At 37.1% G+C, this 27,362-nt stretch overlaps 4 protein-coding genes and 1 pseudogene across 4 annotated transcripts; 3 read left to right on the forward strand and 2 right to left on the reverse strand.

Annotated features, from left to right (window-relative positions):
* The first annotated feature begins 8,058 nt into the window (after positions 1-8,058).
* Positions 8,059-10,571, forward strand: LOC113275901 (26S proteasome non-ATPase regulatory subunit 11 homolog). Its single transcript, XM_026525477.1, has 2 exons — positions 8,059-8,197; positions 8,961-10,571. The coding sequence occupies exon 2, from the start codon at positions 8,984-8,986 to the stop codon at positions 10,250-10,252; it is 1,269 nt and encodes a 422-aa protein (XP_026381262.1). The 5' UTR covers positions 8,059-8,197; positions 8,961-8,983; the 3' UTR covers positions 10,253-10,571.
* A 478-nt stretch (positions 10,572-11,049) lies between these two features.
* LOC113275902 (vesicle transport v-SNARE 11-like) lies at positions 11,050-13,709 on the forward strand. Its single transcript, XM_026525478.1, has 6 exons — positions 11,050-11,217; positions 11,437-11,540; positions 11,902-11,960; positions 12,047-12,235; positions 12,525-12,695; positions 13,356-13,709. The coding sequence occupies exons 2-6, from the start codon at positions 11,447-11,449 to the stop codon at positions 13,506-13,508; spliced, it is 666 nt and encodes a 221-aa protein (XP_026381263.1). The 5' UTR covers positions 11,050-11,217; positions 11,437-11,446; the 3' UTR covers positions 13,509-13,709.
* A 264-nt stretch (positions 13,710-13,973) lies between these two features.
* On the forward strand, positions 13,974-17,041 carry LOC113275900 (protein ABCI7, chloroplastic-like). The gene is made up of 3 exons (XM_026525476.1): positions 13,974-14,998; positions 15,193-15,452; positions 16,574-17,041. Exons 1-3 carry the CDS (start codon positions 14,072-14,074, stop codon positions 16,881-16,883), a joined length of 1,497 nt encoding a protein of 498 aa, XP_026381261.1. The 5' UTR covers positions 13,974-14,071; the 3' UTR covers positions 16,884-17,041.
* A 115-nt stretch (positions 17,042-17,156) lies between these two features.
* LOC113272690 lies at positions 17,157-20,975 on the reverse strand (annotated as a pseudogene).
* A 149-nt stretch (positions 20,976-21,124) lies between these two features.
* On the reverse strand, positions 21,125-24,806 carry LOC113275899 (two-component response regulator-like PRR1). The gene is made up of 6 exons (XM_026525475.1): positions 24,387-24,806; positions 24,145-24,306; positions 23,922-24,055; positions 23,084-23,242; positions 22,905-22,986; positions 21,125-22,777 (listed from the first exon to the last, which is right to left on the reverse strand). Exons 1-6 carry the CDS (start codon positions 24,517-24,519, stop codon positions 21,525-21,527), a joined length of 1,923 nt encoding a protein of 640 aa, XP_026381260.1. The 5' UTR covers positions 24,520-24,806; the 3' UTR covers positions 21,125-21,524.
* Positions 24,807-27,362: the final 2,556 nt, after the last annotated feature.

Genomic DNA, 27,362 nt, shown 5'->3' on the forward strand with positions numbered 1-27,362 from the left:
AAGCCCTTGAGCCTTTCTTTTTTTGCATTTACTCAAGGGTTAATCTTCTAATGGGAAATAGAGTAGGAGAGAAGTTTTAGGGTTCGTGGATGGCAATGGGAGTAAGGGTGGGAGGGACACAGGTTTGGGAGAATTTTTTTTTTGGTTGGATTGTCTATTAATAGGAAAAGAATTGTTTGTAACCTTGACAGGTCTCTGTTGGTTATTGAGGGTTTGCTCTTGCATCCTAGCAAGTGAAAATTCCTGCATTAGTGTAGTAGGATGGAACATACCGGCAAAGTGTTTAATGCATTCCTTTAATCCCCCAATAAAACTCATTACACAGTAATGTTCGGTGAATATAGGAACTTGACGAAATAAAAGAGCGTTTTAGATTTTCAAACTGCTCAAAATACTCATCAACAATAGTGGTTTGAGATAACTTACTAAATATGCCAAGAATGTTATCATTGGCAGGATTTTCGAATCTAATACAAGCATGTTCAACCAGCTTATATCATGAAGTAATAGATCTAGTTATATGTAGATTCGTTAACCACCTATCTGCCTCTCATCTAAATGCATGGCCTCCATGGTGACCTTCTGGTGTTCATCCCTGATGTTGTTGAGTAGAAAGTATCGGTCACATTTTTGAATCCAACCTTAGGGTTCTCCCCATCAAACCTAGAAAAATCCAGTTTTGGAATACGACAAGTGTTGTTGAGCTCACGACCCCCTTGCTGTAAGTTGAACATTGTACCATCCCGGTGAAACGATTTAGAGTGAGATCCTTCTACTACTTGGTCTCCTTGTTCCTCATTTCTCTTTCCAGTGTAAGTTTCCATATATTTTTAAGAAATCTTCCTTAGATAGCATAGATTCTCTTATTTCTTTGTGCTGCGCAGCGAGCTTATTGTATTGTGTAGAAAGATCATTGATTTGTTTAGTGAATGTTTTTGAGAATTTATGAAGATATTCATTCATTTCTTTGATAGTGGGATGATTTGCTACACCTATGGTGAGGATAGAATGGCTCTTATGCCAATTGTTGTATTTCCACAACATCTAACACAGAATCAAAGGAAAATAGAGAAGTCTAATCCATAGAACTATACTTAGAGAGGAAGAAGAAGAAAACTAATTATTATCTCATTAATTCCTAGTCGCCAGCTTACAGGGTTATTATACATTTATTGGTCTCAACCCTAATCCAATGTCTAACAGCTAACTGACGCGTGTAAACATCCGGACGGCTAATCCAAATCCTACTGTTTATGCAAACGACTAGTACACCCAAGTATTATTACTAAAAGAAGACTCTAAGTAAAAACATAATAGAGGGAAGACACATGACACACTTTTTCAGCAGATGATTTTAGCGAAAAAACGATTGCACTATAAGAATAATGTCATCGCCTACAATTTCCCACATGGTTTTATAAGAACCGGGTGGAAATCCGTCAGGTCTGGGTAACATCCACGCCATCGTTTTGAACATTATATGTGTGATCTCCTCAGCACTAGGTATAACGACCAACATATCATTATCAGACTGAGTTATATAAAGAGGAATATCAGCCATAAAATTATCCAGTATAAGAGGCTTAGAGGATCTACTTATAGCCATAAAATGCTTGAAAAGACGAGGGTACGCAAATACACCAAAATCTTTATTTATCGACCTATAAGTCCTCTACGGAATGTGATCGTCTATGGACAGAGTCGAGATAATACAACAAATACGGTTCACACTTCGTGTGATCGTCTATGGATACGAGATCGAGACAATACAACAACAAGGTCACTTTTTTGATTGACTATGGATACAAGATCGAGACGATGCAACAACAAAGTGTGCACTTGATAATAGGTTCGGAACTCTACATGATCAATATCAAGTGTTACAAAATTAACATACAAGTGAAATTTACTTTAAATTATATAAACCAAATATAATTGTGGAATATGTTAATGGCACAACATGATTTTGTTAACGAGGAAACCGCAAATGCAGAAAAACCCCGGGACCTAGTCCAGTTTTGAATATTCTCATAATTAAGCTGCTATGCAAAATTTAGTACCAACTTTGTATAGCTGAGACCAAGAATACTACCCCTAACTACTTAGTTTCGTAAGTATCCATGCGCCTTCGACTTCTAGAGTCACACACGTGAATATAAATTCCACCCCTTTTGAAGCAACACTAAAAGAGGGGGGGTAACACCTAGAAAACGGCACAAATGCCCTATTCAACTAAGAAGCCAAACCACACAAGTCGACGCACATGAAAATTCCATAAGCCACCAAAAGGGGTATGCAACAACTAAGACATCAAACCAGCTGAGCTATCAAAGAAAAAAATGAACTGGAGTTTAATAAAAGAAGTCTACATACTTTTTAATTAAACTAGGGGAAAATATATAGATGACAAAATATAGCATCTACCCAAGAACTGACAGCTGAGATATGAAATAAGACTCAAAGTCATACGTAGAAGACCTGAACCAGATGTCCATTGACCGAGCCATTGGAGACCAAGCAAGACAGAGACACAAAGTAGGGTGAAGAAGACTTGAGTCCATATGCGAAGCTAAGAAGGTTATCGATTTTTTCAGCTAAGGGAAGACCTGGAAACCAATCCCACGTCGGTAAGCATAAGGCGGAAAACTATTGAAGTCAAGGGTATCACGTGCTTAGTCATCTACATGTAATTGTCGTGTTCACGTCATGTATAAATAACCAGAAAGGATGATGATGTAAACAAGTTGATTCTGATAATTTCTCTTCTGATTCTCTTCTGACTGTCATTAACCTCAATCGACTTAGAAGATAACCAGGAAACCCATACTTTACACCGTCGGAATCCTGATCGGAGATTCTAGAACAGAATAACAACCAAGATCATATCCCAAACAGAGGAAAGCGATTGGAATATGTAAAAACCGTTCAAAAACCGTTTTTGAACGTATCTTCAAAGATTATGGGGTTTAGTGAGAAAGATTTGGATATTCCTATTCTGGTGCATCGTTCAAAAACCGTGAATTGTCAACCCATTATGGATCATATGAATGCAAAACTTCAGGGATGAAATAATAAAATCATCAATCTTGCTAGTAAGACAACTCAACTGAATTCTGTCCTAAGTACTATGAATTGTCATCACATGCAATTTCTTTAACTACTTGATGCGACTACCCAACATATGAATCAGATTCAGAAAAGCTGTTGGTGGAATAATTTCCCTCGCCATAATAAAAACATTTTGTTTCCTGGAACAAGCTGCGGTTTTCCAAAATATTAGGAGGTTTAGGACTGAAACATCTTACTTATTACAACTTTGCTATGTTAGCATAATTAGCTTGGAACTTGACACATAATTCTTAGAAACCTTACTCTCAGTTTCTAGAAAGTAAGTACTTTTCCTATCATGATTTAAATCATGAACCTCTTTTCAGTTTATAAGAAGTCTAGTTGGCTTTAGAAAAGTGTTTCTCATGGTGTTCAACTTAACTGGATTTCAAGTGAGAGAAAATATTTGTATACATGGGATGATCTAAATATGAATGACATTCATTATGTTGCTTAACTTATTAATGTGGATGCATAACAATGGAATGTACCTCTACTACATTAGTTTTTTACTCCTCTTATAAAAAATTCAATTTTAACCATGGCACTTGATCTGCAACATGATGATACATTAATTTGGATTCTCACTTCAACTGGTAAATTCTACTTACAACTACTTGTGAAATATCAATTCAACAAAAAATAAAACACCTACTTCTTTTACTACCACTTTTTGGTTGAGATTCTGGAAACTAAAAATTCCTTATAAATTGCAAATCTTTTTATGGAAACTTATACATAATGTAATTCTTGATATATACAAATACAAAATGTTGTTGGTATAAGTGATATCACTTATGTTATGTGTGTTACAAATTATATCGAGGATGTTAACCAAATTTCACTCAATTAGACCTTTGCAAAAGCTATACGGAATGTGTGTCTTCCTCAACATTATCATTATATTCTGTAGTAATAAATTCTTCCTGATTAGTTTGCTTTATGGATTTCAATAGATTCTACGATTCATTTTTCTTCATATGATCCTTCAATTCATGGAACCATATCAACCTTTTGGTATATATGGAAATTCACATGTCAAGTTGTCTTCTAACAAGCTACCATCAATTATAAATCTGAATTATGCCCTTTTAAAAAGTATTTATATGATTCAACATCCACTTCTTATCCATCTCATCACACCATGTATTTTAGAAATCTATCATCATGAGCATCATTGGTTAACTCCACCACCAGATGTCTTGAAAATTAATATTGACGATTCTTCTCGGAGATCTTTTTAATTAGCTGGAATTTCCATCATAATAAGTAACTTTACAGGGGCATTTGTCGGAGGAAATAGAGTTTTTATCAAGAATAGTTAATGCTAATCAGGATGAAACTTGGGATTTACTCGAAGGTATGCAGTGGGCTAAAACTCAAAATTAAAACACAATCATCTTTAAATATGACCACGAAATTCTAGTTATGCATAAAAATACAGGTTTACCTATTCTTCCTTGACAATCTTCATCTCTGTTAAATAGGCGTGGTAGTCTTTATAGTCAACAACGTAACTGAAGTTGTAATCATGTACACGAAGTATGCAATAAAACGACAAACTATCTAGCCAAATATGTTCCTTCATCAGGTAACGGTGTATTACGGTAGCATGACCCTCCATCTAACCTTCTTGTAAATATGGGTACTGCTGATATAACTTTTACTACTGCCTAATACTTTAAAAAAGGAAAAAAAAATAGGCTCCTCTTAAATATAGGTCATGCTTTTATTAACTATAACCCACATAAATTAAGTCATTACTAACATAACCCATAAAATTATATACAATTTTTATATATAGACCAAAACAAATTATCAAATCCCTAAACCAAAAAAATAAAATAATGTTAATTATAAAACTTTTATAATTAAAATTATGTAAGATCTATGGCATAAATGATGATTTTTAAGAATACTCAATCTAATGTAATCATCATTGGGAGAAAAGAACATCATCTTAGAATTTCTTTTATAGAATAATAGTGCTTATGGAGTTTTAGAAAATTGGTCTTTTGGAAAATAAGCAAAATCTTAGTTGATTTAATTTCCTTTTTCGATTCATATTATTGTTGGTAATTTTTAAGGAAATAATTAGAATATATAACCTCAATCGATATTACTGTAACATGATTTAGGAAAATAACATCATTTTAGAGAAAAGGTGAAAAATTAGGTTTAGTTTGTTTTTCCTGGCGTCATTAGGGGCTACCCTAAAAGAATTAGGGGCGACATTTTTATTCCCAACCCATAGACAAGCTTACGGGATGTCCAAATTTGTGGAGATTAACAAAGTACCCTTACACAAGCGGTAGTTAAGAAAGTGGTATTAGCTACCGATTACTAGTATTCTCAATGTTGTAGTCGTTAGCAATCAGTAGATAGGTGAAGTTCATAAATAACTTCATAAACTTCTGATTACCATGACCCAACTTATTAATCGGATGTTTGGTGAACTTCGTATATTACCGATTATTCTAGTTCCCAAATGCGAAAAACTTGAGATTTTGGCAAAAACCAAATTTGGGGTGGCTTCATAATCGGAGGTTACATTACCTAATTAAACTAACTATTATTGTATCTCCCAAATTCGAAAAACTAGTGATTTCGACGAAAACAAAATTTGGGACAAATTTATAATCGGACGTAAAATTAACTTATTAATCTACCGATTATTGTAGTTCCCAAATTTTGAAAATTAGAGATTTTGGCAAAAACAAAATTTGGAGAAGCTTAATAATCGGAGGTTACGTTATCTTATTAAACTACCGATTGTTCTAGTTCCCAAATTTGAAAAAATTGAGATTTCGGCAAAAACAAAATTTGGGACAACTTTATAATCGGAAGTTAGGTTTACTTGTTAAACTACCGATTATAGAAGATAATCTTAAATGGGCATACAATCTTCTTTGTATGTATTCGGTATTTCCTCCTCTCTGTCTTCCTTACATAATTATGATTCTTACCTTGGTGACTCTTTTTCATCCCACCTCGCTCACATGTCATTTCAAAACGAATTTCTTTCGCACAAGGGTTCTGAACTACCATGCACATCTTATCTTTTTCCTTGTTGATGAGCCATTCCTTTGCCTCCTTCTTACTTCTAAATGACTAAATGCGCATATAACAAAACAAACATCATAAACATAAGCATTTACATATATTATTTGAAGAATAAAAAAGAGAATTCATGAGTATACCATATCGTTTGCATAGTGGTGGGAAGTATCATACCTCAAATAAAATTCATCATCCGCTACAATAGCCTAGAAATAATAACAACAAGTTAGGCCACTACAATCGGAAGCACGAAATAGCGCATATCTACCGATTAATGAATAATCGGAAAATAAATATAGTTTATAGACTACCGATTAAATCCTTTGAAAAATTTCCGGTCACTGTATGAATAATCTTGAATAATCGGTAGCAGTTGTATTTCTGATACGCCCGATTATTATTGAATCGGTAGACAAACAAAACTCATCTACCGATTATGAGATTTGAAGAATTAAAAAAAATCAGTTTTGGAGGAGTTTGATTTTGGGGCTTCCTCAATAATCGGAGGTTAAATTTTATTTCATAATCTACCGATTGTGGATTATGAAACAAACCAATAATTGAAGTTTTGAAATATCTGTATTTGGGGCGACTTTGTCAAACGGTAGTTATATAAATTTGCGAAACTACCGATTATCCCAAATTGAAATTTTCAATTTGGGGGTTTTTCATAATCGATAGAATTCTATGTTTCATTTTCTACCGATTATTGATATATTACTACACAGTTACTAATAATCGGTAGATATATAACCACATTTTCTACCGATTCTGGGTAGTTCATGGCATTCAATGCATGCAAAAATCGAATTTTCTCGTTTAAAAACTCATACAAACGCATACAAAGTGGGTTATGAGTATCTTAACCAATACATGTGTGTTAGATGAATCGTTAGCTTCGATCTCGGTTGATTCTCCGGTTTCCTCCATGAAAGCGTCGTCTAGGGTTTCCTCTCCACAAAAGTTTGGATCATTCAACATATACCCCAAATCGTCTTCTCTATACGGTAGTGAAGCTTCAACATTATGTTCTTCGCCTTTTCTTCGTACCCATCCATGTTTCTTGTTGATTTAAGAAAAATGGTAAACTCACACTTCTTCTTCTTTCTCTTCTTCTTCTTCTTCTCTCTCCCACCAAAAACTAAAACCAAACAATAGGAAAAAGTTGCCTAAAACCAACTATATACGACTAAACTTCCGATTATAAAGTTAACTACTGATTGCATACACCGACACTACCGATTACGAGACAATCTACCGATTAAATATACAAATACACCAGATTATAGAATTAACTACCGATTATGGGTTTCATAGAAAAACAAATGAAACAAACCACATTAAACTACTATTGTAGTTTTATCTACCGATTATGGAGGGTAAAATTGCCATTTCGAAAATTCAGAGATAAGGGGTAGCTTAGATTTACGGTTGGGTGACCTTTTTTGTCTTTTTGTGTCGCCCCTAATACTTTCAGGGTAGCCCCTAATGACGCCAGGTTGTTTTTGGGGAAAAGTAAAAGTCAAGATTTACAATTGGACAATTTGTTGAATAACGAGGGAACAATTAGAAATAAATTGAAGTATAATTTTAGTTTGGATCCAAAAAAGAAAAAACTAAAGACTAAGGTTTATATTTTGATTTTGGAAGTATGATTATTAGTACAAAGATTAAAACATGTTTGATAACTTAGATTTTTCATTTTAGCGTAAATCTTTTGGGCTGTAGTTAATAAAAGTGTAGGCTACATTTAAGAGAAGCGGAATTTGTGTTGTCGTGCCAGTTTATTAACCTTTCGCCGGGTTAGATAAATGACGTGTCAGCTGGCATCTTCTGATTGGTGTTAAAAGATAAGACATCAACTTGTTGGCGCAGCAAAACGCTAGAACCTTACCAACTTCCAAGGACGAAAGCTTAAAAGGAGTATTTCTCCCTGCCTTTTCTTTTTGGCCCTGTCCTGGTGTGCTCTTCAAACCCCCCGAATTTTGAGACTCAAAGCTAGGGTGTTGGTCGAAATTCTTTATTCTCTGTAAGTAATCTCTCAACTTGCGCTCATACATGTTTCTGGCAGTTAGGGTTTTGTATTTCAATTTTTTTATTGTGTCTCAAAAAGAGTTATAATTAGGGTTCAGTATTTCGTCTTTGTTCTATTTGTAGTATTGAAATTCATGTATCCTGTTTGGGATAGTTTTACTGTTTTTTGTTGTTGTAATGGGTTTACTCTTTGGTGTGTAAGTGTGGGTAGTCTTTGCTTTGCTGGAGAAATTTGATTTTCCGAGTGGTAATTTAATGGACCGAGTCCTTAGTTGTTTTGAACTTTTTTTTTTAGTTATGGTTTTGTTAGTTGAGAGGATTAAGAAGATAAGCAGTTCATATATCCCTGAATGCAGTGAACAACTGAATATTGTCATGAGTTTGGGGTGTTTGGTTCTTATTTTAGGCTGATTTAACCAGACCTTGTTCAGTAGTGGTTAGGATAGCTATCTTTGGGATCAGCAGAAGGGATTTCGTTTACGGATTTCATTGGAGAGTTGTTATACATTGAATATCGCAGTTGTGAAGTATTGGATATCATCACTAAATTTCACATTGTTTATTAGTAGGAATCTCGCACTTGTCTAAATTTGGATATACCTGAATATTATTAGTCTCTATCATTAAAATTCTGAAGTTTCACTAGTCTGATATTCATGAGTTTTGGTAGTGTGCGAATAGTGAGATAAGTTGTATGCTTAAGAGTTAAGACACATATATCTCTTTTTATTTTTCTTGATGAAATCTTTTGTGTGTAGGTATCGAGTTGCTAAAAGCAGTCATGTCTTCAGGGTACCTTCCGGCAACAATGGATTCCATTGATAACGCTCTAGAAGCGAAAGATCCATCTGAGTCGATCCCTCTTTATTACCGCATACTTGAGAATCCATCATGTTCGTCAGAAGCACTGCGTGTTAGGGAACAGGCCATTTCGAATCTTTGTGACCTTCTCAGACTAGAGAAGAGGGCGGAGGATCTCCGAAGCCTTCTCACCCTATTGAGACCTTTCTTTGCCTTAATCCCAAAAGCTAAAACTGCAAAGATTGTGCGAGGAATCATCGATACAGTGGCTAAGATTCCTGGAACCACTGATCTTCAGATATCTCTTTGCAAAGAGATGGTGGAGTGGACCCGTATTGAAAAACGTACATTTCTGAGGCAGCGCGTTGAGGCTAGGCTTGCAGCACTTTTGATGGAAAGCAAGGAATACTCTGAAGCTTTGAGCCTTCTTTCTGGGTTAATCAAGGAGGTCAGGAGATTAGACGACAAACTTCTTCTCGTCGACATAGATTTACTAGAAAGTAAGCTCCATTTCTCGTTGAGAAATCTACCCAAGGCTAAAGCTGCACTCACAGCCGCAAGAACAGCTGCAAATGCCATCTATGTTCCTCCAGCACAGCAAGGGACCATAGACTTGCAAAGTGGGATTCTCCATGCAGAAGAAAAGGATTACAAGACTGGTTACAGTTATTTCTTTGAAGCATTTGAGGCCTTCAAAGCTCTTGAGGATGATCGTGCTATCTTCTGTCTAAAGTACATGTTGTTGTGCAAGATCATGGTCAGCCAGGCTGATGATGTTGCAGGAATAATTTCTTCAAAAGCAGGCCATCAGTATGGGGGACCTGAATTGGATGCCATGAAAGCTGTTGCCGATGCTCATTCAAAGCGATCCTTGAAGAGTTTTGAGGCTGCCCTGCGAGATTATAAGGCTCAGTTAGAAGAAGACCCGATTGTTCACAGGCATCTGTCTTCCTTGTATGACACACTTTTGGAGCAGAATCTCTGCAAATTGATTGAGCCTTTCTCAAATGTTGAGATTGCCCATATTGCTGATCTTATTGAATTGCCTGTTAGTCACGTGGAGAAAAAGCTGTCTCAGATGATACTAGATAAGAAGTTTGCAGGGACTTTGGATCAAGGAGCGGGGTGCCTCATCATCTTCGATGATGCCAAGCAAGATGCAATATTCCCAGCAACTTTGGAAACAATCTCTAACATCGGCAAGGTCGTAGATAGTCTCTACACTAGGTCTGCTAAGATTATGGCATAAAGGTAGGTTTGGCTAGTTGTTGCTCTCTTTGTGCAGTTCTTTTGTCAAGTCCCTTCTCATGTTTCATATAGAGATCAATATATAGACAGAGAAGAGATGGCTTAACACATGCTTTTGCCCAGTCATGCTTTTGTTTCTGTTTGTTGGCAAGGTGTTAGTTCTAGTCTTTCATAACTTATATTCCGCACTTGGATTTTGAGTATGATAATTGCAAGTGATGTCGCTGTTATCATATATGACTTGGAAAAACGAAGCATGTCCTTGGGTTTTACTGGTTTGTTGCGTGAGAATCTACCTATCTTTTCTGAATTTGTGGTTATATATTGCTCGAGATGTCAAACATATAGATTCCTTCTCTTGTCGTGGGACTGGATTTTGAGAATTATGTCGCGAAGGCAGCTAAGGAATGTTTAAAAACAACGAAGATTAAACCATTCCATGATGATCATGAATAAAGACCATCTTTTATAGTTCTTGAGAAGTCCCATGGCAAAACTTTCCGAAACAAGTCCAGTACTAAAATTCCAGTCTCAATTGCTCAGTTTTCTTTCTGAATGTCCGCAAATAATATTTCCAAAAACAGATCTTTCTTTTAAGCATGCATACACACGATTTGAATTCTATCAAATCCTAAACAGCTAACCTTAGCCGTTAAGTAACATAAGATAGTGGCGAAGACCATGTCAGTTTTCAAGTGTTCAACAATCGGGTGAGGGGTATTGGGAGTAATTTCTCAAAGTTATCAAGGGCTATTAAAATTTCTCTCTCCGAGTTGGATATAAACTTACCAAAGCGGAGTCATATTTCAACCAAAAAAAAAGCCAGCGGAAAGGGAAAAAAACACATCTCTCGTTTCTTCAGATCCTCCTCCGAAGAAGCAAAAGATCACCCTTTACGACACACGATTTGGTTTCAGTTTTCAATTCCATCGAGACCCTAATTTCATAATTCCTAACTTTATTGAGGTATATTTCGAATTGCCCTGATTTGTTTTTCTGCAATTTTATGCTGTTTTGACCTGAATTTGGTAGTGTGATCGGTTAATCAACTAGGGTTTTGTAATTTGTAGTTTGTGTAAAAGTAGAAAACTTCGTTGATTTTGTAATCTGGTGAATGAAGTTAATTTCAATTGGATAAGAAAACCCCAATTTTATTGATTTGAATGAGTTGATGAATTCTCACAGGTTGGGCAGGATGAGTGAGGTATTTGAAGGTTATGAAAGACAATACTGTGAGCTTTCTGCTAATTTAGCCAAGAAATGTGCCGCTGCTGCTCTTCTTGATGGAGGTAAGAGACAGACAGAGATTTTCCGGTCATTCCAACCTACTTTATTTTGTATATCAAACATGAAATTTTGTAGTTGACAAACATAAAAAAATAGGGGCTTGAATTGTTGTGGAGGTAGAATTTAACTTCTTTATATGATCACAGATATAATGATATCAGTAGTTGTTAAAAAAATAGTTGTTACTCTTACTCATTTTTTCTATCCTCAAGAGTCGATTGCCTTATCTGACTAAATTTTTCGAGGAGACTGGATGCTAGGATAAGAATGCAAAAATTACAATTTAGGGCTGTATATTGTGCATGAGAGTTATTAGGTCACTCTCTCGGGTCGTGATTATTCTACCTGACTTGCATCTTGCAGAGCAGAAGAAGCAGAAGGTTTCTGATGTAAAAGCTGGTTTGGAAGATGCCGAGGCTTTGGTACTGCAAAGACCCACTTTTTGTGTTTTCTACTTTTGTTGAGAATGTCCTTCTTTTTTAATTGATCCTTGTGTGAATCTCTGCAGATCAGAAAAATGGACCTCGAAGCTAGAAGTTTACAGCCAAGTATAAAGGCTATGCTCCTCGCTAAGCTAAGGGAATACAAATCTGATCTCAATAATTTGAAAACTGAAGTAAAAAGGATCACATCAGCTAGTCTTAACGCAGCTGCAAGGGATGACTTGTTGGAATCAGGAATGGCAGATACAAAGATGGTACAGTTAGGCCAGTGTAGCCGTGTTGCTGTTTTTCTTTCATGTTTTATGACACTGTAATCCGTGAAAGGGAGTTGCAAGTTATTGTTGCATTGGTTCAAAGTTCCATACTATTGATCTGAAGGAGTTCTGCATTTAGTATTTGTAGCAAGAACTGTCAACTATTGTTGTCGGTGATAAATTGTAGAAATGTTCCTTTTCTACCATATAGAGTTTAGATTTTTTTGAATGTTAAGAGAATTTGGTTAAATGTCTAAACATTCTTATTAACTGATTGGTGGTGGTTCAGGTGTCTGCCGATCAAAGAGGAAGGTTGATGATGTCCACTGAGAGATTGAATCAATCAAGTGATAGAATTAAGGAAAGTAGAAGAACCATGCTGGAGACAGAAGAGCTTGGTGTCTCTATCCTTCAGGATTTACATCAACAGCGCCAGTCTCTCCTCCACTCACATACCACGGTATGGTGTTGTTGAAATGCATACTACCGATTCTTTTTATTTGAGATTGCATTTTGTATTGTCTTGTTGTTTATAGACCACTAGCTGCTTCTGCCTATGCTTATGCTTCCATGAATGTTTGACCCTTCGATCGTGTGTTCTATTTTCTTGCTGTTAAAAAGTTGGTTGATTTACTCTTTCGTTGTCCTTCTGCCCTCATTACATAAGATGGACCTCTTGTACTGAAACATAGTCGTGCAGTTATCTAATAGATATTGGTCTAGTATTTCGAAGAATCTAATGCAGAATAGCCAACTGATATATACAGAACTTCAGTGTTGTGTTTTTGCTGCCAAATTTGTCTAGGTTGTGTTTTTTGTAGTTTTTTTCATGAGCTTGTATTGTCTAAGGTTTTTGAACTACGTGGCCTAGAAAAATGAATACAATTGTGTTTCTTACAAACTTTAGAATGGTCAGGGTGTGAAAATGCTAATACTTGTGTTTGACTATCCGTATGCATGGGTCACATAACCTCATGCAGAGTTCACTTCAACCGATCAAACCTAATGGAGACCTGCTATTATTGCTAGTCATCCATTTCGCTTAGCAAAATATGCATGGATGACCTAGAAACAGGCTAGTTTCTTTTTCTTTTTTTCTGATGACATTTCCGTCATGCAGCTTGGTGGGGTGGATGACAACATCGGCAAGAGTAAGAAAATCCTGACAGCCATGACAAGAAGGATGAGCAGGAACAAATGGATCATCGGCAGTCTTGTTGCAGCTTTGGTCTTGGCAATCCTCATAATCCTTTACTTCAAGCTTGCTCACTAGCTGTCATTGTTTTACATCAGTTATTTTGAATTGATGCTGTTAGGAGGCATCCTGTGGTTGTTGCATAATTGGTGTGAATGTTATGGCAAGATTGTGCGAGTGTGTGTGATTAAAAGCTTTGTTATGAATGTCGATAACATAAATGCATACTCATTATTCCTCGGTCTTCCTTTTTCACTGTGAAGCAAATTCTTAGATTCCCATCATCTTTAGCACCATTCTCCATTTTGTTGTTCCTAGCAAAACCTTGTCTCATCACACACAATAATATATTTCCCTTCGATGATAATATCAATGCTCATAATAACAAGATAAAATGAACAAGTTATTTCATTGAGTTTCAAAAACAAAAAAGAGAAGAAAGAGTTTTGTGTGAACTTCAATTGTCATCTCATGAATGCAGTGTGACGTACAGACATGGAGTGTTAGTGAAGTGTAACAAAACAAGCAAAATACAGGGTGTGGAGACTTGGAGTGTGGACACAATACGCTCTGTATCTAATCCCTTGAGACTTCTTCTGGTTTCTCCAATTCTGTCTCTCTCTTTTTAGCTCAGACATTAAATGGCTGCTGCTGCTTCTTCTTCGACATTTCCACCACCATGTCACCACCTTCCCCAGCTTCATCAAAACCACACTAAATCCCTTTCTTCTCTTTTTAAACCCAAATCTCGAACCACCAGATTCTCAATCCGACCTCTATCAATTTCACCAAAAGCATCTCTTTCTGACCCATTCGTCCTTCAAATCGCTGAGACCCTTGAAGATTCAAATTCATCCTCATCTTTAAAACAATCCCCAATTCTTCAAAAGCTAAGAGAATCTTCTTCTGAATCTATTCTATCTCTATCTTGGCCTACTCGTAAAGATGAACCTTTTCGATTCACTGATACTTCTTTCATTAAGAACTCCCAGATATCTTCGATTTCACCGGACCCAGAATCAAATCTCGTCGATTTTGAATCAGATGGGGGTGATGATACTGAAACCCCAAATATCGTCATAGTTGATGGTCAAATTGTCAATTCTCTGTCTAAACTTGATGAATTACCTGATAATGTCTACGTTGGGAGTGTTTTGGGTATAGATTCAGATGAAATTAGGGAAAAAGTTATGAAATTCGTGTCAAATTTTGAAGATAAAGATTTGTTTTGGTCTTTGAATGGAATTGGAGCACCCGATGTTACTATTGTATATGTTCCATCTGATTGTTTTGTTGAAAAACCATTGCACTTTAGGTTTTATTCTCATGAAACAAGTGAAATTGGTTCCAGTAATTTGCCCATGTCCAATCCTAGGGTTTTGGTGTTGGTAGAGAAAGGAGGTGAAGTTGGGATTGTGGAGGAGTATTTGGGTGGGGCTGAAGATAAGTGTTACTGGGTTAATTCAGTAATGGAAGTTCTAATTGGTGAAGGTGGGAAGGTTTCACATACTTATGTACAGCAACAAGCTCCAAGTGCTGCCCATTTCAAGTGGACTTCGGTTCGCCAGGTAACATACTCCTTCCTCTTTCTTTTACTGTGGGTACAATTTTGTTGCGTTAAGCTTTTGAGGTCTAAACTGCTTTAGCACTTATTTAAGGGGAACTGGAAATGCAGCCATGTAAGTTTAGTTTTTAGGACTTCATTCAAATGCAGCAACTTAATGAGGTGAACTGTTGTAATGCCAATGATATGTTCTTGCAGGAATCGTCTAGTACATACAAGCTTGTAGAGATAAGTTCTGGTGGGAAATTGAGTAGGCATAATCTTCAAATTCAACAAGTAGGCCCTGATACAATAACAGAATTGAGCACCTTTCACATATGTGTACGTGATCAAACACAAGATCTTCATAGCAAGTTAATTCTAGACCATCCAGGAGGTGTTGCTGAACAACGTCATAAATGCATTGCAGCTCATCCGCGGAGTCAAGTTGTGTTTGATGGTAACATTAAAGTGAACAGGTATTGCTTGATTTCCTTCTTCTCTTTTCTTGTTTATTATCCTTCTCATACTGCAACTAATTCAATCGTGGTTTTACAACATCCATTTACATATAGTCCGATAATTTGAATAGGTCATGATTCCATTCAGTTTGTGTTGTAGTTTAAGTTGCATAGTATACTGACACACACAGGACAGGGGTGACTATCTGAAAGAATATCAAGTTAAAAATTTCCTCCTACTCTCCCTAGTCTCATGGGCACCCTCACAGTTGTACCAAATCTCACAGTAAAATTTGTTGTAAAACAAGTAAACCGACTATTAGTCTTGTACATCTTGGTCCATTTCCTTCAGACCAAAAGGCCATTGCACTCTCTTACTTTAAATTAAATAAAACTCTTCTCCTCTTATGTGCCTCTAAACCTAACATGTTGGTGACGGCAAATGTGACCAAGCCACTCTTTGGCACAGAGAATGCTCAATTGAGCTTATTTTGAAACATCTAGGCTCTAGCATAGTTGCACCTTCCGTCACGGCAGCATGCCAAACTAATACCTGCTCAGTTTTTTGGCCCACATACTTGGCAATATTAGTTACTTTCTCATGTGTGCAAATTTTTGCTCAGAGACTATAATACTCGTCATATTATTGTCTTAATTTGTTTCCTTCTTTATTCATACTCAACTTGGAACTTTATCATAAACCCAACTTCCTCTGTCACCAGTGTTGTCACATCATTGTGTCCTGAACATCAAAATTTTCTATGATATACTAACTTCCAGTTACGTGCTTACTTCTAAATTCGCTGCTTCTCTACTCATCCTTCGGTTCTTCATCTCATATGTTCATTTATGAATATATTTGTGGAACAACTGTTTTAAGTTAGGATTGTGCCAAAAATCAAGCAAATATTACAGGATGATGTAGAAGATTTTCCTTTTTGGTTTTTACTCGATTCTTTTCAACCTCAAAAGTTTTATGTAGTGGTTATTGCTTGGTTAAACTAATTCTCTTGTTACACAGAGTTGCGCAACAGATGATGTAGAAGATTTTCCTTTTTGGTTTTTACTCGATTCTTTTCAACCTCAAAAGTTTTCTGTAGTGGTTATTGCTTGGTTAAACTAATTCTCTTGTTACACAGACTTGCGCAACAGACAGATGCTGCCCAGCTCTCAAGAACCCTCCTACTTGAGGATAGTGCAACCGTGAATATGATGCCAAATCTACAAATAATTGCAAATGACGTTAGCTGCTCTCATGGAGCTACAGTCTGTGATGTGGATGATGATCAGCTATTCTACTTGCTTACTCGTGGCATCGACTTAGAGACAGCAAGAAAGTCCTTGATTTTTGCCTTTGGAACTGAGGTGATGTCACGTTTGCCTTGTGAATCACTTCAGAAAAAGGTGGAGAGGCACATTCAGAGATTGCTAGACCCTGCTCCATCATAACCAAGTCATGATGTGAATACTGTGTGTTTTTTGTATCTGTAATTTTGTACCCAAAAAGAATGCAAGCTAGGTTTTCTTTTGAGACAACTGCTATGTAGTCAAGGAAGAAAATGAGAATCAAAGGAAAATAATGAGATTAAGTGGCCAATCTTTAATCACTTCTCCTTGCTAGCGCACTAAATTTTGGTCCTTACTATGAGCCAACGCCAAACCTTCCTCAATCATTGTTGTTGGAAAATTATAAAAACAACAAAATTTAGATGTAAATGTCCAACTCTATGAAAGTAACACCATTGTTTTGGAAATTTGACTATATATATATATGCTTTGAAATTGCATTTCCAATGTTAAGACAAACACTGGGAAGTGAGAACCCCGAGTTGAATATAAAACCCTCATCTGGACTGCTCCCTAAAAAGATTTGTTTGACGACTAAGGCGAAGTGGAAGCCCAAGATTTGATATGCTCTTATTTCACCTCCCAAGCTTGCTGTCACAATCACCATACCCCATGCCGTTGCATGGACACTTTGAGGACTACTGCTATTGAGAGCATCAAGCCACCTCCAAGATAAAGATTGGGAAGAATTGTTTGAAACCAAAATAGAAGGTGAATCTCCATACTTATTGGAAGTTGAAGAGCTGCCTGAAATTGAAGAGATTGACCTGAATTTTTGAAACCAAAATAGAAGTTGAAGAAAATGAACCTCTACTAGGAGATTGACCTGAAATTGAAGAGAATGAGCCTCTACTATTGATACCCGAGTCGGAACAGGATGCATTAGCCAGCTCCTCTTCTAGTGTCTTTTCGGATAGGCCAGTCTTCCTTGGGAGTGGTGGGAGATTTCTCATACTGCTGCTGTTGCTCGTGAAGGAATCATCCAGGGCATAACTCATTCCAGGGTATGCTGGTGGTTGCGAAGTTGAACGTTTTGAGTGTCTCTTTGACTGTACCAAAAGTGGTGGTTCATACTTTATACTACCAGGCCATGGGATTGCAACTGATACGTCTTTACATTGGAAATGTTCATGTGATCTTGTTGTGATTAGACCTTTGTTTTTTCCAACCTCATCACGTTTCCATACATAAACCTGAGAATCATCACTTGCACACACAACATATTTTCCATCTGGTGTAAAAGATGCTGATATTTGGCTACTGGTGTTTCTGAATCCTGTAAATACATCACCTAAATATTAGATCTATGCAGACAACTGCTATAGATAATTGAAGAATTAAGATGTCTGTGAAAATATTCGTGTATGTCCAGAAACTGTAAAAACACTTTATTTGCATACCTCTAAACTTATGAATGACATCAGAGCCATCAAAAATCCTTATCCGAGAGTCAGCGGAGGTAATCAACACCTCAGATGCATTCCCTGGGACAAACTGTGGGGTGACAACACTTTAGTCTCAATGGGATTCAGTAGTTTAAGCTTCAATAAATGAAGTGGTAAATACTCAAAAATGCGCTACTTGTGTTAAAGATAAAGTTAGATTTTCTACCTGAAAGCCAGTAACCTTTTTGTGGGTTTTCTTTTTGTTCTGAACATCTATGCGAGCCTTTTCTTGTAGCTTACAATCTGGACAACATCAAATCAAATATTTTGCAAGAAAAGCTGTTAGATAATGCTAGAATTATAATGAACATGATTTGAATATTTATGAGAATTCTGGTACCAGTTGTGCTGTACAAACGACAAGTCCCTTTATGTGTGCCAATCAACGCATCCTTTAAAAACCGAAAAAAAAGGAGCAACATTAGGAAAACAAAATCTATACAAGTGTTTTTCAGATAGATTGACTTGTGCTAGATAAATCCATGAGCTCTTGTAACACCTATTAAACACAATAAAGGAGCAGGAAGGACGGAATAAACAGAGTTAAACCTGTCCATCAGGCGTGTAGCAAGCAGCAGTAACCATTTCAGGAAGATCAGTCCAGTCCACAACTTGCCTGTCTGGTATACTCCAAATTCGAACTTTTGCATCAAGTGAGCCACTAATGAAGTATCTATCATCGTTTGGGTTGAACTGTATACATGTTACTGCCAAATCAAACCTGCAAAAGCAAACAACAATCAGATTTAACAAAGAAAGATTAAAACCGTTCTGTATACTAACAAGCAAGATAAGCGTCTTATCATGCCAAAGCCCGAGTTGAGGACAACACAACAGCATTCGAAGCTACTCACCGTAATCATTGTGAGCAAATAACTTTAAACAGCTCTTCGTCTCCATGTCCCATAGCCTAACAGTTTTGTCCATTGAAGACGATAATAGTTGCTGCAAATCCAGAGAAACTAATTACTAGAGTGGCCAGCAGAAAATCTAATATCATATCAACTGATATTCATCTCGCGAAGGCCATTTTCTTCATATAAATACTGGTTTTCTAGAGAAAATGGAGTTTTCTTTAAAATCGTCAGAAGAGAACTAAACAGTCTTAACTAAAATTGTCAAATCTAGAGCCAGAAAAGTAAGAAACACAAACTAAGTTATTTCAGAAGCAACAAATTTTATTACTATGAAACTAATGAGCCTGACCTGAGATTTAGACCAGGAGAGGTCCAAAACATCATCTAGATGACCTTGAAACGAACAGACCGGTTTTTCCGAGAGCGAGAAAACCATCTCCGGCAAGACAACACGGTCAGAGATAGAACTGCTTTTTCTACTAACTGACGGAACCCTTCCTCTCCGACGCAAATACTGGAGCTTCCCCAAGAGGAGGTCTGTTATCATAGGAACTGGAACTGCTCATCATGGGATGAAGTGGGGTAAAATTTGCTTCTTCCACCGGTCTCAATAATGCCGAGTCCATTTCAACAACTTCCCAAATGTGAATTATCCGATCTTCTCCTGCACTAGCTAGATATCGACCATCGAAACTGAATTTGATAGTCCAAATTGATCCTTCATGAGCCTGAAATTCCTGGCACATGTAAAGGCCAGTAAGTTCCTTGGGAGATTTCCCATTTTGACGAACTTTTGTCCATCCTGTAGCCTCAGAACTCTTTCTTGACTTTTGATAGACCAAGGACGGAGTCTCTTGATATCTCTGGGATAATCCGTTAAATGAATGCGCAACATCTTTTAAGTTCTTCAACAAGGCAGCTCCCCTTTTCTTGCTAAATCTGAAACTCTTACTAAGAGAAACATTTAAACTGAGTTTCCTATCAATGATACTTCGACCACCAACGTCAGAAATCCTAACATTTTCTCTGCGCATTAGTTCCTTAACAATAGGCGAATATCCAACACTCTTTTCGAATTCCTCCATTGTAAGTTGCTTACCTGTTTGAAGATCTCTAAGCCTATTCCACATTCCATCTTCATCAAACTCATTAACAATAAATTCTTTACCAGTATCCAAATTCTTTATCAGAAAAAATGAGCCACCTTTTTTCTTCTTCTTGAATGATAGAAAACGATTTCCAATTCTACTCAATGACCCAATACCAGCTATCCTTCGATTCCCTTTAACTGATTTAGTATGAATACGTGCATTTCTATCGCATAAAGAAGACGGAGCAGAAGATGATCGCATTAAATGACGTGGTGAGAAATCATTACCAAGAAAATAATCCTTTCTCTGTATAGAAGCGTCAAATGATGTTTCAATCAATCCTTCTGATCTCGATCTAACAAGTACACCAGGAGTTACATTTCCTGCTTTCTTTTTCAAATTTTCTGAAGCTGAAATGACAACTACTCGTTTGGAAGCAGCTTTTTTGAGTTCAGCACTAGCAAGCCTGAGAAAATTTTTATCGCTTGCAAGACCCATACCTTGAAGAAGTCGTTTGCGCCGTTCTTTAATAGAACCTGGTTCAGCCATCCAAATGTCATAATCATCAGGCATGGAAGTTGACGCAGCCAACGCCAAAGCAGCATAACTTCGATATTCTTCATGAGGACCAGAAACTGCTGATGCAAAGGAGATTCGACTATCATCAAAATTTTCGTCGGAATCGGAGGAATGAGCTAGATTGATTGAAACCGCAGATGAGAATCGATTAGTTGATTCGAAAAATTCGTCTTCTTCACCTAATCCATCCCAATGCATCATCATAAGCTTTCTGTTTTCCAACCATTACCTAATAATTAGGTCAGAACTCCTCCTCTGAGACAAAGATTCAGAGAGAGAAATCGTGAGGTTTGGGGGGATGATGAAAAAAACGCGGGAAGAGAAATAAAACGGTTTGTTTTTGTGGTAGGAAAGATATAACGACAGAGAAGTTAGTTATAAAATGATTGTCCAAAATATAGAAATGGTCAACTCTCTAGATTCTTGAGAACATCTTTTAACATGACAACCACGTCCTAATAGGATAGTGGTTTCCATGAAGACCTACCAAATTGGAATCATAGTGTTCAACATGATTTCCTTATTGAGAGGGTCGGTCAATAGCTCTGGAGATGACATTTCCAACAACTTCAGTATGACTCATTTATGGGGCAGGACGATTAAATCCGTCTCAGATCATTTTCGCGACGCACCACAGGCAAGTGCAAGCGAAATGCATCTAAGAACCTATAAGATTCCACATAAATAAATATGATGGGGTTTCAAAAATTGAGAACAAGCTGGGGCATAACCTTTCCTCAATGACCAAGACTGTAACCTTTCCTTAGATATTCACTCATCATCTTCTACGTCGTCATAAGAATCATCAACAGGAGTAGCGGGTTGACTGTTAAGATTTACATCTACACCATTCACTTGTCTCACAAACCGTACACGGGTCCGCCTTTCAGCAAGTGTCTTCCGATTGACATACCTAATCTTCTTGTCAAAACATTTGTCTTTCTTCTTCTGTCTAAACTTGATTAATGCTGCTTCTCTTTTATCCACTGGAGATTGCTTTACTTCTGCAGAAGGTGAATTTGACATTGGTGGCGGCCAAACATGGTTTGCAGGCATCTGACCTTGCTGCATGTTTAATTGAATTGGATAATATGCAGGAAATGATGACATCATGGAAGCGTAAGGAGGATGGCATTGAGAGAATGGGTTGTAGTGAGGGAACATGGATGACGGAGGATGTCTTGCCAAATCATGCGGGTATGTCCCTTGATAGAGTTGTGTGGATGAAGGAGGCATCATTGCTTGATTCATCATCCCTGGGATATAATAAGGAAAAGGAGGGAATGTTGGAACAGCTGAAACCTCAAGCTGGGAGCTGTTGCTCTGCTGAGACAACACTGTCGCGGAAACCTGCTCTTCCTTATCCTTGGAGCTTCTTCTTTGTGGAAACTCAAAAGATGGACCACTGCTCTGGTGCAACAGCACTGTTGTGGAGAACTGCTCGTCCTTCTCCTCAGAGTTTCTTCTACAAGGAAACTCAGATGGACCGCTGCCTTGATGCAACAATACTGTTGCGGAGAACTGCTCGTCCTTCTCCCGGGAGCTTCTACATGGGAACTCAGACGGACTGCTGCTTCGATGCGACAATACTGTTGCAGAGAACTTCTTTTCCTTCTCCCCGGAGTTCCTTCGTTGTAGGTACTCATAGGATGTACTGCTTGTTCCCACATCAATTTGGTACGAGTAGATATCTGAGTGTTTCCCATGTTCATGTCTGTTTAATTGATTACCTACTTGTTCTTCCCATGATGGAAGCAGTGCAGTTTCTTTGCTTGTTTTTCCTAACTCACTTGTAGTTTCATCCATATTGACAACCCTTTGATGATCGACAGCAAGGAAACTTGATTTGGAATACATAAGCAGTTTAGCTCCTCTGCCTGGTTGTTCTGATTTAGTTACAGATTCATCCATGCTGACAACCCTTTGAAGGTTACCTATGGGAACACCTGATTTCGCGTAAGTAAAGAAAGCTGAAGATTCACCAATCTTCAGTTCACTTTTTTTCGGATGCGACAGTATTCTCCCTGTAAAACATTGTCAATTACTGTTACTTCTTCAATGTTCTTGAGTTATTCTCACTTTAAATTGTTATTGTTTTTGAAGTCTGGATCAGCGAGAAGCAAAAAGGTCCAAACCCACAGAGCTACTCACCAACTCGCTGATCAGTAGCATTTGGCACATTACAGTCCCAAGAGTTTTGAACGGAAGGATTTAGCGAGTTACCAGCATCGGGCTGAAAAAGAAAATGCATTGTCCATGAGATAATATTCTAAATGAATTTTATTCTATATCCCCAATTCTTAAATTCACTGCTGAATGATAATCCTTACTTCCCCTTCTCGGCGAACTGACACATTCATGTCAGGCAACGGATTCCAGTAAGATTTGTCATCTGTGTCATCTGAGAAAATTGCTGTGCTGTTTGTATTTGCATCACTAGGGTCTGATAACAGATCACAACTGAAGATGTTCTTCTCTACTAATCCAAGCTGTCAATGTAATAAACACAGCAAATTTACCCTCTAATTTTAAGAAGTGTTGCTAAAGCTGAACTTAGGCAGGGGACAGACCAACTCTAAGGTTACAATTGATTGCATATCATGCTAGACAATTAAGCCAGTACAGTAACTCTAGAAAGGTAACAGACGGACTGACACTCCCCAAGGAAATATAATTCTTCTTCTTCTTTTAAGGGGCTTCTTTTCAATGCAACATCTGGATTAAACTATCTACCCAGCTCTAGGCCAAAAGCAACATGAAATAGAGGATCAGCTCATCTTTGAATAAATAAGCTTCCTGAGCGGCTACGAAGTCACTCAGCAATGCAATGATAAAATATTTTTCTTGACAAAAGTAAGAGATGTATGATATGACACATACAGATGCAGCACAGCTGCGTAGTTGCTCGGCCAACAGCAACTTCTGGGGTCATACTTTTTGGGTATCTAAAACACGTTATTTATACTATTAAACTAGAGCAAGTAAGCAGATGAGACCCTATATTACGCTGCGGTGCGGTATCCATAATTTCATCATATGCATCACTAAAAACACCTCAACTATGTGATGGGGTGCGATGAGAAATGAGCATTAGAGAGGCAGTTATCTTCAAAATTTCCATGTCACACAAATTAAAGGAACAACTCACTCAGATGAAGAGATACAAACCGTCTTCCTTCTTCTCCACACATGAGTCCATAAGTTCAATAGCTCATTAGTGCGTAATGGTTTCACAAGATAATCAACTGCTCCCAGCTTCAAGCACTTAACTACAACAGAAACCTCGTCTTCGACAGACATCACTGCAACAAACGAATACAAAAAATCAATCATTAAATTACACTATCAAAAGAAAAACAAGAAATCAAATTTGTGAAAAAGTGAGGTTTACTGATAACAGGAATGCGCTGCGATTCCTTGTGTCGCATAATGTACTTTAACATTTTGAAGCCTTTGGAAATTGGAAGGTCAACCTCAGAAAGTATGATATCAATATTAGGCCCTTCTGCATTCAGTGCATCAATCAATTGCCTAGCACTCCTAGCTGAAGTTACTGCGAAACAAAACCAGTTATAACACCATCCAACAAATCAATTACAAATACAAACACCAAGAAGAAACCAAAATAAATACCTTGGTATGAACATTTGCATAGAAGTGAGAAAACTTCATCACAACTCTTTGAATCGTTATCACATAAAAGAATCCTAACTTTACCACGATCAAGAACTTGATTAGTTTCAGTTTCATCTCTGTGATCCATCATCAAACCTCAAAATCTAAACCTCTCATCAATATCCCAATTCATAATTAGTCTTATGAATTAATCCATCAACCAAAACAAAAACTTCATATCTTTCATTACCTTAACTCATTTTACATACTCTAGATCCAGAATTGCGAAGAACCACTAGTAGAATATAGTGAGAGAATCTGAAAGTTAGGTTATCTTCTACTTCTTCTCTTCTTCATTCCATTTTTATTTTCTTTCTGGTATTTAAAACTGATATTTCGGTGTTACGTTTTTTTGTACCCGATAAACGAAGATCATGTAAGAAAATGGTGTTTCATGAATATCCTAGAGCTGATATAATATTCGTTGATGCATGATAGAAGATATTTTTGTTTTAAGAAGAAAAAGTAGTTGATTTGTACACGTGGATTTAAAAAGTGCAGTCTTATAACTAAAGATATTTTAAAGATGGTGTGATCACGACATCAAGTGTCAGCACAGGTGTCCGCAGACAGAAGAAAGGTTGAGTAGGGTACATTTGAAAAGTATGTGAGTGGCGTCGTTTTTGTGCTGCGACGTGCTTTTAGGATGGATTGGTGTTTGGCTCTTTGTTATATGATCGAGAGAGAGACACGTAACTGTACTCGATTGGCTGTGGAGAAGTCTATCTCTATCTGGAAAGCCGACCAAAGAAAGACCCGGTTGAGTTGAATTGGGAACCGAGGATGTTTACGAGTTTAACTTTTCTGTATTACTGTATCAGGCATTAGATGTGATTAGGGCTGCACAACTGGTAGGGTGGGTAGGATATGGCCTATTTCGCCACCCTATCCGCTAAATGGCGGGTAAGAAATTTTTTACCCGCCACTCTACCATTCATTAAACGGGTAAGATCCTATCCGACCCATTATTTGGCGGGTCGGGTAGGATAGGGTAGCGAATATAATCGTTTTTTTGGGACCTTATGCAGGCACAAATCCATTTTGTACAGTTAATAAAAATGAACAGACAAAAACATTCTGCCAGACACAAATCCATTTGTAGTCTCAAGAAACAAGAGTTCCATTCTTTTCAAAATCGACGATGAATCCCAGCATAATTTCATGTTCTTCACGTAACCTTGTTCTTCATATAGCAGTATCATCACCAAAAGCTCTTCATATGACCTTCTTCTTCAATCATCATCTACGAGGATGGAATACATACTAAGATCACCAAATAAATCTGCATAACAACAGTTGAAACATGAGTGGTTAAGGCTAAGTATTCATAGTTAAGAGAGATTCTAATTTTTTTGCATTGTATACACTGCAGCTTATCCAAAGACCATCAACAACAAGAGGCTGAAGCAAGGGAAGCATGAAACACAATGTGGAAGTGACTAATTGTACAAATTGCAAAAAAAAAAATTGAGACAGTAATTTTGACAAGGTAGGTAGACCTGAAAACTTCTCAAGGAGGTACAGGAACTGCAGACTAATGTTTACCAATGTTCTATTTGAAATTATACTATGTGCCTGGTGCCTTCTGTACACTAAACTAGCATAGGGGGAAAAGTTTAACTAAATGTATGGGGTAAAGCCCCTGTGACAATTCATTAAAATCCAGAAAAACAACTATTCATTAGATGTATAAAATGAAACCCTTCTGGTGTAAGTTCGCACCCGCGTGCTTCAAGAAGGGTCAAGGACTGTGCACACCCTAGAAAGCCAATACATGTTATATTGCTACAATGATCAATATTATGCGAACTCAGTTCATAACAACATTCCAAGTAAACCCATTTGAGTTTTCAATCTGATTTACAATGTGAAACAGATGGTTTGAATGGATGAATTGAGAAGTTGAGAAAAAATGTACGAGTCTACTTGATGCATATGTATCTTTGATAAACCCTGAAACTACCATTTGACAATGAATATGATTGAATGCACTCAAATTCATACATTTATTCATGCAATATACTAACAACAAGTTCCATACCTGACTCTAAGACGTCATCCTCCTTCTCTTCAGCTCCTAGTGTAGATGGATCCATATCAATCGGCGTCCTCAACCAGTTCTGTAGAAGAATCAATGCTTCCACAGCTCGGGGTCTTAAAGAACTACGGAAATGACCAAGTATTCGCTTTCCAGTACTGAAAGCAGATTCACTTGCAACTGAAGAGACGGGAATAGCAAGTATGTCTCTTGCTATAAGTGACAGAATATCAAACCTTGCAGCATTGCTTTTCCACCAAGTCAATATATCAAACTTTGAACCTTCTTTCTTGTATTTTGTTGGTGAGTAAATCTGCTCCGATAAGTATCTTTCCACCTCTGATTTGTCAAAATCCTCCATTGTAGACAACTGCGTTTTACGTTCTTCTCTATGGGACTTATATCTTCTCTTGCTATAAGTGACAGAATATCAAAACTGGAATTGGTGGGTGGTAAGGAATTCACAAGAATTTCAAAATCAGTTACAATAATAAGAAGGAAATCAAGACTCTAAACTTTTTTGGTAAAGAATCCTTAGCCCAAAATCAACAAATGTCCAATTAAGAATCCCATTAAAACTCGTCCTCCATGTGGAACAAATTCCTATGAGAAATTTCATCAATCAGTTAACATGCATGTTAATTTCTCAAATAATTTCTTCAAATACAAATGAAACACCAAGCAATACAACATACTTCAGGTATAAAAAGAAAAACCCATTCAGATTATTGAAAAAAGAAATGATAGTTATGTGATGATTATTGAAAAAAGAAATGATAGGTATAAAAAGAAAAACACCAAGCATCTAAGTTTTTTTGAAACGAGAATCCAACTAGTGAAATAAGAAATAAAAAGCAACCAAATTTGTAGAAGCTATTACAAGTAATAGGGTTTCT

The sequence above is a fragment of the Papaver somniferum genome, chromosome 4, assembly GCF_003573695.1.
Source record: "Papaver somniferum cultivar HN1 chromosome 4, ASM357369v1, whole genome shotgun sequence".
Taxonomy (NCBI): Eukaryota; Viridiplantae; Streptophyta; class Magnoliopsida; order Ranunculales; family Papaveraceae; genus Papaver; species Papaver somniferum.